The following is a 12,363-nucleotide window of genomic DNA, read 5'->3' as shown; positions in this document are numbered from 1 at the left end:
TTGCGTAGAGGTTGTCCAGTTTGGCCAATGTACATGGCAGAGGGGCATTGCTGGCACATGATGGCATCTATCACATTGGTAGATGTGCAGGTGAACGAGCCCCTGATGGTGTGGCTGATGTGGTTAGGTCCTATGATAGTGTCCCTTGAATAGATATACAGACAGAGTTGGCAACGGGCTTTGTTGCAAGGATAGGTTCCTGGGTTAGTGTTTTTGTTGTGTGGTGTGTGGTTGCTGGTGAGTATTTGCTTCAGGATGGGGGGCTGTCTGTAAGCGAGGACTGGCCTGTCTCCCAAGGTCTGTGAGAGTGAGGGATCATCCTTCAGGATAGGTTGCAGATCCTTGATGATGCGTTGGAGAGGTTTTAGTTGGGGGCTGAACGTGACAGCTAGTGGCATTCTGTTACTTTCTTTGTTAGGCCTGTCCCGTAGTAGGTGACTTCTGGGTACCCTTCTGGCTCTGTCAATCTGTTTCTTCACTTCACCAGGTGAATATTGTAGTTGTAAGAATGCTTGATAGAGATCTTGTAGGTGTTTGTCCCTGTCTGAGGGGTTGGAGCAAATGCGGTTGTATCTTAGAGCTTGGTTATAGACAATGGATCATTTGACGTGATCTGCATGAAAGCTGGAGGCATGTAGGTTAGTTTAGCGGTCAGCAGGGTTCAGGTATAGGGTGGTGTTTATGTGACCATCGCTTATTTGCACTGTAATGTCTAGGAAGTGGATCTCTTGTGTGTACTGTTCCAGGCTGAGGTTGATGGTGGGGTGGAAATTGTTGAAATCCTGATGGAATTCCTCAAGGGCCTCCTTCCCATGGGTCCAGATGATGAAGACGTCATCAGCCTAGTGTAAGTAGAGTAGGGGCGTTAGGGGACAAGAGCTGAGGAAGCATTGTTCTAAGTCAGCTATAAAATGTTGGCATACTGTGGGGCCATGCAGGTACCCATAGCAGCCCTGCTGACTTGAAGATACAAATTGTCCCCAGATCTGAAATAGTTGTGGGTGAGGACAAAGTCACAAAGGGCAGCCACCAGGTTTGCTGTGACATTATCGGGGATTCTGTTCCTGACGGCTTGTAGTCCATCTTTGTGTGGAATGTTGGTGTAGAGAGCTTCTACATCCAGAGTGGCCAGGATGGTGTTTTCTGGAAGATCACCAATAGATTGTAGTTTCCTCAGGAAGTCAGTAGTGTCTCGAAGATAGCTGGGAGTGCTGGTACCGTAGGGCCTGAGGAGACAGTCCACGTAGCCAGACAATCCTGCTGTCAGGGTGCCAATGCCTGAGATAATGGGGCTCCCAGGATTTCCAGGTTTATGGATCTTGGGTAGCAGATAGAATACCCCTGGTCAGGGTTCTAGGGGTGTGTCTGTGTGCTTCAGGGAGTTTCTTGAGCAGATGGTGTTGTTTCTTTTGGCAATCCTCAGTGGGATCAAAGGGTAATGGCATATAGAATGTGGTGTCAGAGAGCTGCCTAGTAGCCTCTCGTTCATATTCCGACCTATTCATGATGACGATAGCACCTCCTTTGTCAGCCTTTTTGATTATGATGTCAGAGTTGTTTCTGAGGCTGTGGATGTTGTTGTGTTCTGCACGGCTGAGGTTATGGGGCAAGTGATGCTGCTTTTCCACAATTTCAGCCCGTGCACAGCGGCGGAAGCACTCTATGTAGAAGTCCAGTCTGTTGTTTCGACCGTCAGGAGGAGTCCACCCAGAATCCTTCTTTTTGTAGCATTAGTAGGAAGGTTTCTGTGGGTTAGTGTGCCGTTCAGTGCTGTGTTGGAAATATTTCTTGAGTCAGAGACATTGAAAGTAGAATTCTAGGTCACTGCAGAACTGTACCATGTTCGTGGGGGTAGAGGGGCAGAAGGAGAGGAGTAATTTAGATATTTTAGAGTCCTTTTTCCTCTGTAGAGAAGCCACGTGTGTGTTGTAAATGGCTTGTCTAGTTTTTGTAAAGTCCAGCCATGAGGAAGTTTGTGTGGAAGGTTGTTTTTTTGTGAGCGTTTCCAGTTTTGAGAGCTCATTCTTGATCTTCCCCTGTTTGCTGTACAGGATGTTGATCAGGTGGTTCTGCAGTTTCTTTGAGAGTGTGGGGCACAATCTCTCACCATAGTCTGTGTGGTATGTGGATTGTAATGGATTTTTTACCTTCAGTCCTTTTGGTATGATGTCCATCTGTTTGCATTTGGAAAGGAAGATGATGTCTGTCTGTATCTGCACTTTTCATGAGGCTGATGGACTTCCACTTAGTTACCCCCCCCACAAACAAAGGAATGTAGTTTCTCTACTGGCAGTTAATCCCAAAGTACTTTGAAAGACAATGAAAATTCATTTACATATCAGAAAGCTCATGCTCAAATAAATTGGTTAGTCTCTAAGGTGCCACAAGTACTCCTTTTCTTTTTGCAAATACAGACTAACACGGCTGTTACTCTGAAAGCTATCAAGCTAACAAGTGAAGGTGTGGGGAGAGACAGTGTAACTACACCCCAGCAGGGAAGAGAAACTTCATCTGAGGCATAAAGAAGGGGGCGGGGAGCCAAACCTCAAATAAGCAACTGAATTAATTGGAAAAAAAAATCCCCACGTTTGAGAATTCTAAAAATGAGGCTTAATCTTACATAGGGCTTGTCTACACTACACAGCTTTTAGCAACAAGACTGTGTCGACAAAAGACAAAACTTTTGTTGACAACGTTGCAGTGTAGACAAGCCCTTAGAAATCCTGTTAGCCGCCAGGGGCGTGGCTGGGGCTACGGCTGTCAGCCCTGGGCGACTGCTCCCCTGCCAGCCTTGGAAGTGGGAGACGGGACCCCACAGCAGCTCCCCCAGGCCTGGGAAGGGTGAAGAACCCTAAGGTGCAGAAGAGAGGCTGGGAGGGCTAAACTATGGCATGGCAGCTGCAGCAGGGCTGAAGTGAGGAGGGCGAGGGCTGAATTAATGGTAGGTTCTGGACAGATGGGGTGAGTGCTGGGAGGGTGAACTGATGGGGTGGTGATGACAGGGTTGGGTGACTGAACTGAGGATGGGGCTGAACTGAGAGGGGTGGAGTGGGGGGACAGGATTAATTGCTAGGCAGGAGTTGGGCAGATGTGGGAGTGAAAGCTCTTGCAGCAGGGCCAGACTCACCTTACCCAGTACGTGTGGGAGAGTGGTTAACACGACTGTTACATGCACACACCCTGGGGACGGGCAGGGGGAGTTCAAAAATCAAGAAACACAGTATGCTCTTTCTTTACAATGTCATGATTTTGGGGGGCCCAACTCATGATTTTTGATCTCTTGAAGTTGACAACACTAACTACATGTGGGGGAAATGCTAGGGTTTAGGTAAGACTTTCTGTGGAGACAGTAAATAAGGAAGTGTTATTTACTCTCTCTCATAACACAAGAACTAGAGGTCACCAATGAAATTAACAGGCAGCAGGTTTAAAACAAATAAAAGGAAGTATTTCTTCACACAACGCACAGTCAACCTGTGGAACTCCTTGCCAGAGGATGTTGTGAAAGCCAAGACACCAACAGGATTCAAAAAAGAACTAGATAAATTCATGGAGGATAGGTCCAACAAATGGCTAGTAGCCAGAATGGGCAGGGATCGTGTCCCTAACCTCTGCTTGTCAGAAGCTGGGAATGGGCGACGGGATGGATCACTTGATGACTACCTGTTGTGTTCATCCCCCCGAGGCACTGGGCATTGGCCACTGTCAGAAGATGGGATACTCGTCTAGATGGACCTTTGGTCTGACCCCATGTTGCCGTTCTTATGTTCTTAAGACAACATGCGGCCTTTTGTTGTTTTAACTCTCTTGTCTCAGCTTGCGATGGTCCTTTGGATAAATAAATACTTTGTTTTGAAGAAGCTGTTTGATGTCCCTGCACTTTCTTTCTGATCACAGGGTTCCAAAGGGAAGTCTACAGCAGGGGCCAAAACCTAGATGGTTGGTAAACAGGGGTACTGTGACCTGGGGAGCTGGTCTAAGGGGTGGGACAAATTGTGGAATTCCATCCTGAGACAAGTACACAGGGCTATCCTTTGGAAGGGATGTGCAGGGAGAGACAGAGCAACGGACCAAAGGTACAGCTTGCCCTGAATCATGACCGAGTTTCATGGCGTAACAGTTAGATCTAGCCAAAGCTACTGCTTCTTTAAAGGACAGAGGGACTGCTGTTGACAGATATGAGACATTCCAAATTTACTAGATGCTGAACGTGCTTTTTCCTCTGGTGCATGGCCATCCTTTGTCTCCCTGTGCCCTCACCCCACTCTTCCCTCTACAGAGGTTTAACTTCAGGTGTAATTATATACATCACAAAAATGCAGACCAGAAGCAACAGTACAGCTTTGCACATGGGTTCGCTTTGAGACTGCTACTGAACAATCTAGTTGCCTTCTATGATGAGATAACTGGCTCTGTGGATGAGGGGAAAGCAGTGGACGTGTTCCTTGACTTTAGTAAAGCTTTTGACACTGTCTCCCACAGTATTCTTGCCAGCAAGTTAAAGAAGTATGGGCTCGATGAATGGACTATAAGGTGGATAGAAAGCTGGCTAGATCATCAGGCTCAACAGACAGTGATCAATGGCTTCATGTCTAGTTGGCAGCCGGTATCAAGTGGAGTGCCCCAAGGGTCGGTTCGCAGGCCGGTTTTGTTTAATATCTTCATAAATGATCTGGATGATGGGATTAATTGCACCCTCAGCAAGTTTGCAGATGACACTAAACTGGGAGGAGAGGTAGATACGCAGGAGGGTAGGGATAGGATACAGAGGGCCCTAGACAAATTAGAGGATTGGGCCAAAAGAAATCTGATGAGGTTCAACAAGGACAAGTGCAGAGTCCTGCACTTAGGACGGAAGAATCCAATGCACCGCTACAGACTAGGGTCCGAATGGCTAGGCAGCAGTTCTGCAGAAAAGGACCTAGGGGTCACAGTGGACGACAAGCTGGATAGGAGTCAACAGTGTGCCCTTGTTGCCAAGAAGGCCAATGGCATTTTGGGATGTATACGTAGGGGCATTGCCAGCAGATCGAGGGACGTGATCGTTCCCCTCTATTCGACATTGGTGAGGCCTCATCTGGAGAACTGTGTCCAGTTTTGGGCCCCACACTACAAGAAGGATGTGGAAAAATTGGAAAACATCCAGCGGAGGGCAACAAAAATGATTAGGGGGCTGGAACACATGATTTATGAGGAGAGGCTGAGGGAACTGAGATTGTTTAGTCTGCGGAAGAGAAGAATGAGGGGGGATTTGATAGCTGTTTTCAACTATCTGAAAGGGGGTTCCAAAGAGGATGGCTCTAGACTGTTCTCAGTGGGAGCTGATGACAGGACAAGGAGTAATGGTCTGAAGTTACAGTGGGGGAGGTTTAGGTTGGATATTAGGAAAAACTTATTCACGAGGAGGGTGGTGAAACACTGGAATGTGTTACCCCTAGGGAGGTGGTGGAATCTCCTTCCTTATAAGTTTTTAAGGTCAGGCTTGACAAGGCCCTGGCTGGGATGATTTAGTTGGGGATTGGTCCTGCTTTGAGCAGGGGGCTGGACTAGATGACCTCCTGAGGTCCCTTCCAACCCTGATATTCTATGATCTTCTATGAACCACAAGGGGAAGCAAGAAGCAAAGCTCCTTGAGGAGCTAGTCCACTAGTGAAGAAGAGAGGGTCAGTGCAGCAGCAGCAAGGGGCAGAACACCTATGAGGGTAGCGCCTACCTTTGCAGATCTAAGAGGCTCCCTCTTCCTGGATCAATTAACACTCTGGAGAAAGGAAATCCATATAAAAGATTTGACGTCCTACCCCAAAGTTAAAGGTTTGAAAGTTAACAATATACAATACTAAAAAAAACTTCCTTATACATCATTAAATAGTTAAAAAAAAAAGGGATGAGTCCATGTTTTCCTTACTCCTTTGCAGGTAAAGTTTCGTACAATAGATTTTTTTGCCTGGTTTTTCAAAACCTACTGATGAAAATGTAGAAAGTAAATTGTGCATAGTGAATTGTTTGAAAATTTAACCAAATGATGTTCTTTGCAATGGTTCCATTCACCCTGTACTGGTCCAACAAAAGGAGCAGCGAGACGTCCACCACTGCTTGCCAGAGTCTTACTTTTCCAGGAAAGTAGTTTACAATGCAGGCATTGTGTTATAGAACATACTGTACACCCTACATAGCTAATGTTGCACTTACTTTAATTCACTAGCTGAAGTCTCTTGAACACCTTCCTTTATTACTTCTTCTGTCAGCTCCGCACCCAGTGAATGGCTCAACTGTTTTATCAACCTCTCTCTTTCCTGCTTCTGCCTAAAGGATGGAAACAAATTACACACAAATAAGGACTGGCAAAACCTGTCTGATGATCTGTAACACATACATGCCATAACACCACCACAGATAATTTTGAGACAGAATAATTAACCTCCATATTGGGCTAGTCTAATTTTTCATGTTTCTCTTTCTAAAAGTAGCAGAGGCAAATGTTTTGCAGCACGACCAGCTTTGCAGGGGGTGGAGGCCCGTCCCCCCCACCAACTGATCAAGGGACTGCTTCTTACAATACTCAAATGGGAGATAACTCCTAAGCCACTGCCAGGGCAGCTGGCACTGTGAGAGATGAGGGGTTGCCACCCTTTTCACCCCCTAGAAGCCAGAAGGGAGGAGGAAGTGGCAGGACTAGAGCCCAGTTTCACACTCAGAAGTTTTGGGGTGCAGTGGTATGTGGGGGCACATGAGAACTCCCGCTGCATATCCACTTAGTGTGATCTATAGGCAGGAGACGTATGGTACATGGAAGGAGAAACTCCTCTGTAATGTTTTATGAATGCTGTGTGTTGGTTTCTTTATGGGGGACACTTATACAAATGTATGAAACAAAATCATTGAGAGAGAACTGTAGATACATTATCCAGAAAAGGAGTGCCAAAACATCCCTAGGTACTTGGCAAAACCTTTGCTCTGTTATTTGTTCCAAGGGTGGAAAGATAGCCTGAGAGTGGTTGTATCTGCTACATGGCAGACAATAAGCTAACTCAATCCTGTGAAGTTTTACACATCTCCAGAAAGGAAGACTGTTGCCAGTGTTTAACAGACAAGACAGTGAATCTGTTGCTGGAAGTCTATCTGCAACCTCCTCCCTCAGCAAGATGCCCAGGGGTCGCAGATCAAATAAAGGGACTTTGAAATAGATAAAAGACTGCCTGCAAATTCAGAGGGAGACACTGACTGAGGCTCAGGTTGAGAGGCGGAAACTGCAGGAGTGCGTTGCTCTGTCCTGCCTCAAGGCTGGGAGGGGAGGGACGGGGGTGTGTATACGTCTGGGACAAGTGGGACCACCTAAACTTCCAAGGAAGGTTTAGGTAAGATAATATGAAGATAGGCCTTTTGTTCTTTTAACCCCGTCCTCTGTTTATTTAATTCCTATGGATAAATATTACGTTTAAAAAAAAAAAGGCTATTCTCTGTCACTGCATTTTCATAGCGGTCACAGGCTCCCACCGGAAAGTCAACAGCAGGTGCCAAACACAGCTGGACCTGCTGAGGGAACACAGCTGGTGAGCAGGGGTGCTGTGACCTGTGGACCCAGTCTAAGATTAGGGTGAAGTGCAGAGTTCCCTGCTTAGCTCTGTCACTTGGAAGGGCTGTGCATGGAATGAACAAGTGAGAGGGCAAAGGTACAGCTCACCCTGTGCCATAGCAGCCATATTCTTAACACAGGTGTCATTATTAAGTATTGCTCTGATTTAATCAATTTTCAAAAGAGACACAATAAAACAATATTTTTAAAAGATCATTTTACAATTTACAGCTAAAATATATTAGAGAATAGTTAAATAAAGAAGAGAAAAAACACACTCCTAGGTAAATTTAGACCTTTTAACAGAAAGAAGCCATCTGACCGATGACTATCCTGGGGCTTGATTAATGCTGACAACCTCAAAGTAAGGGTGAGTTCTAGGGATGTAAAAGGTTAACCAGTAAGCATTAGGCTTACCAGTTAACCAAAGTTAACCGTTAATCCCAGCGGCCCCACGTCGGGCCAGAGGGAGGGACCCCAGCCCCAACCGTGCCAGCAGGACCCCAGCCCTGGCCACGCCAAACCGGACCCCAGCCCCGGCCACACAGAGCTGGACCCCAGCTGCTGTCATGCCAGCCCACCTCCCCCAGCTACCTCAGTTACGGTTAACCCGTTAAAAGAAATAATTGGAATCGTTTAACCAGTTAACTTTTTTAACCAATATTTACATCCCTAGTGAGTACACCCATTACCAGTTCATTGAACCATCCAGTCCCTCAAGTTTTCACCTGCTGATCTTACATTTACTACATCTATAAGAAACGAGACTACTCACTTCTCTTCTTCTGCTCTGCGTTTTTCCTCTTTGACTCGCTCTCTTTCTGCGCTGACTACATCTGTTGCAACTTGCCTGAGAATCTCCATCATTACTTCGGTCAAGAGTTCCTCTCCGGTGGCATCAGAGGTACTGCATGAAGAAAGGCAGCGGTTTTGTGTTTTTCTTTTCCTTTAACGACACACTCCAGCTCAGACCCATTTTTGTTTCCTAACTCTATTTAAATCAGACATATCAAACACTGATTTGATAGCAAAGACTACCCACTCAATAGGAAGGATGAATGGGTTGACTGCCCATCCAGGACTACTGAGGCAACTCACTGATCAAAATTCTTGGCACTCAAACAGCTTGCCAGATACATTCCTGGCTACTCCATATCAGCTCCAATTTATAACTTGCCAGCCCACAATAACAAGGGTGGGAAGAAGTAAGAACTAGTGGATTTTCTGTAATAAGATGACCATTTATCGTAAGAAAATGTCTCTCTTTCACCCTTACGGATCTCATTATAGTGGAGCTGAGGCTCTGCTTTAATTAAGGTTGAGTGACTGTTTAAAAGACAACACTGTTGTAAGTGCTCTAAAACCCACATGCTTGTCTTGGATTATGTTGTGCCTCATTAAAATACAGGGTAGAGTTAGTGGTCCAAATTTTGGAATCATTTGAGCAAGGGATTCCTGTGATACAGCTATGACCCTAAGAGTACCCTAACGAGAGACGACACTATTGTCATGATATTTAACCAACAGGTGGCATTGTAATATATCACTGGAAACTAATAACTCACAGGTCATTAATATTCTTGAATGATGTATGTGCAGTTAACCCACACAGAACTTCACAGATGTGCTGGAAATGTGACTAAAATGTGTTTAAACCAGTCACGTGAGGGGGAATTGAGATAAGTTTTCTCCAGACAAAGGAAAGAGGCCAACATCTCAAGTGAGATATGGCTGCAGAAAAAGATCATTTTCAAAAACTCCCCACAGGGGAGGAACTAGCCTGCAGCCTACTCCACACAGCAAAGCATCTACACCCAGCAGGGAAAAGGAACTTTACCCAGGGAGACCTTTCAGAATAATACATTTCAGAGGTTTACTGGTCTATAAAAAGAGAGGAAGAGAACCCCTAATTTATTTTTCACCTCAGGAGACAAAGGAACTGAGCACTTTGAGCTCTGTGAAGGGTCCTGGCTAAAAAACTGATCAGTCATGCTGGAAGAAAGGAGTGGTGAGAGGGAATGTCTTTGAACAAAGGACTCTAATTTGTTAAGTTATAGAGAAGTCTTAGAAGTGTATTCTTATTTTTGTTTATTTGTAACCATTTCTATCTTTATTCCCTCTACCTGATATAATTTAAACTGTCCTGCTATTAATAAACTTACTTTACTTCTACTATAAACCAGCTCAGTGCTTTGACTGAAACAGCATGTTTGTTCACTCCAGTTAAGGTAATAGGCTGCTTGGCACAGTCTCTTTAAAGGAGCAGCAACCCTGATAAGGTTTTGTGGGTGCTACAATAAGAGGGGTTGAGCACTACAGAAAGACGTCTCTGAGGAACTCAAGAATTGGGCTTCACTGATGGCTACCTGCTAGGCATGGTCTGGATTGGCAGAGTGCTGAAGAGTTGGCTGGCAAGCAGAGAGGCTGGTGTGTCAGGGAGCTGACACATCGCTCAGCAGAAGCAAAGCTCTCACTTACTGAGGCTGAGAGGGGTGATCCAGTGGCTCACAGTTCTGAGAACCCCAGCAGATTGTCACAACAGCCTCTCTAAAAAGGCACATGTTTACAAAATCACCTGCTTCTGCTAACTTTTTTGCCCACACCTGGTGATCAAACTGTCACTCCGACCCTCCCCAAGCTGATCTCACCCACTCAGAACTGATAGCAGCTCGTGCACGGTACCTGCTGCCCTTTGGGAGAGCAATACGGAAACCCTATCAAAGTTCACTGTCCCAGCATGGACTGACCCGGACAGACAAACCAAAAGGTGAAATGGGCACGTGCAACAAGACGACTAGTGCTCTGCTTGCAGGCTGGCTGGTGACCCAGTAAGCGGGTGGTTAAAGCTGACACGCTATGGCCTTTGAACCTGAGCTCTGGCCCAGTCACTGAGGGGACAGCCCTTTCCTAGGTAATGACACTGAGTAGCGTCAGAGATCATTCAAACACTGTTTTTGAAAACCTAGCTTGATTAATAGAACTTTGATGAAGACCTGGGTTTCCAAAAAGTGCAGTTCTTCTGTGATTCCTCAACAAATAAGGGCTCATCAAAGGGACCTTTGCTCGCTGGGAAGCACTGACAGAACAGAATTGTAAGGGGGATGGGGGAAGCTGGGCATCTTCCCTGCCAACAACATATTTTGGGGGGAGAGTAGTGGGCAACATAGTTCCCCTTCAGCCAGACCGCGGCCACAGGGGTGAGTGCTGGTGCCTGTTAAATTACTGATTTGCCTTGGGGTTGCAGCTTGGACCCTTCCAAATGTCTTTCCCTACTTCCCATGGTTCTCAGCAGTAGAAAGGAGGACAAGAAGAGAAAGAAGGGAAGGAATGCTGACGAATTCGCCAAGGTCCACAGCATTCACTATCAGATCAAAGCAGAACCAGCACATTGAGCTACTTCTGAGGCCATAGAAAGAGCAGACTGGAGCTGAAACCTAGTAGCCTGGACTATGTAGGAAAGTTGTTTGGCAACCAAGAGTTTTGATCAATGAGATGCCTCTGTTGCCCTGGATGGATGGAGTTAACCCAATAGTCCTTTCCAGACTAGTGGACTGACTGCATATGGTTTTCACCCAGCCTAATCACTTGGACCTTAGAACTACCACAGTCTACTGTCTGGAAGGACTATAAAGGTGCTTTTTTATTTTTAAATATATACACAAGATACATTTCAGGACAGGAAGTGTCATTTTAAGCATGGGGAGGGAACCAATGCTGGCCCTATCAATCCTGACATTGCCACTTTAAATAAAAATAAAACGAAAATATCCTGCCACTTGGACACCTCGCCCTCCCCAATATAAATGACAGTTTGCTGTCTTCACACTAATTGCTAGAAAGGCAAAGTGACACCTAGATAGTGACAGGCCCCTGAAATGTCAACAATAGTAATAATAATTGCCTTTACCACATAGCCGCAGTCACGTAAGCTGCTCCTGTCTTGCCGATTTCTCTGCACTCTCCTTTGAGAACTTCATGCACCAGGCCCTCCAACACTTCTGTAATGTCCTAAAAAGATACATCCAGGAGGAAATAGTGAGAATGAGTGTTTAACATGTATATAGGATTGCACAAAGGTGTCATTTGGGGGAAGGAATCTTTAGAACTGGTGAATTATGTGGCTGGAAGTTAGAAAACCTATCGTTTTACTGGTAAACAGAGCAAACAATCTGGAAGTCGAAACAATATGGAACCCCACTATGCCATTTTCTTCAGTTACTATCAAAATAATAGAAGTGTAAAACATTAACCCCACCAAAAAAGAAAAGCAACTCCTGAATTAAACCTGCAAAAAAGAGAGTATAAAACATAAGGAATGGATTTTTCTTAATATTTCAAATGTTTAATATTTTCATGTATGACAAATTTTTCTCCAAGGGGTACAGTTTCAATGGCAAATATTAATAAAATGAATCTAATTTAATTAAATAGTTACTTTCATTTCAATGGACTCATCTTACCCTTCACTGAAATGCAGCCACCTCTGAGGTGGAACACAGCAGCAACAGGACTATACCAAGCAGCTTTACACAACAGTTTAGGATACTCATTGAAGAATGCCACCAAATCCAATTAAAACTACAGGAGGAAGTGAGGGCAAATAGCACAGAATCACCCAAACTGGTATGTGTCCATGACTCAAAGTCAACACCGCTACTCTTGTGAAAAGGACCTCTGTTTTAGGTCTCATTTAAAAGATGACACACTGCTATTCTGGGGGCTGGTTTAGTACTTGACTCACTAAAAGAAAGTGCCACCCGCTGAATCTCAGTAAGTAGTTTTTTCACCAT

General features: G+C 45.2%; 1 protein-coding gene across 2 annotated transcripts in view; it reads right to left on the bottom strand.

Annotated features, from left to right (window-relative positions):
- Window positions 1–12,363, bottom strand: part of MCM3AP (minichromosome maintenance complex component 3 associated protein) — a 102,485-nt gene that overhangs the window by 34,417 nt on the left and 55,705 nt on the right. For both annotated transcript variants that reach the window (XM_084643482.1, XM_084643481.1), the window contains exons 14-16: window positions 11,481–11,581; window positions 8,349–8,480; window positions 6,190–6,303 (exon numbers count right to left, since the gene is read on the bottom strand). In XM_084643482.1, the coding sequence (XP_084499608.1) occupies window positions 6,190–6,303; window positions 8,349–8,480; window positions 11,481–11,581 (347 nt within the window). The remainder of the gene's footprint in view (window positions 1–6,189; window positions 6,304–8,348; window positions 8,481–11,480; window positions 11,582–12,363) is intronic.

Source organism: Lepidochelys olivacea (assembly GCF_965140295.1).
Source record: "Lepidochelys olivacea isolate rLepOli2 genome assembly, chromosome: 11".
Lineage (NCBI taxonomy): Eukaryota > Metazoa > Chordata > Testudines > Cheloniidae > Lepidochelys > Lepidochelys olivacea.
Note: the sequence above shows the minus strand (reverse complement) of the source record. Positions and strands in the feature narration are given on the sequence as shown.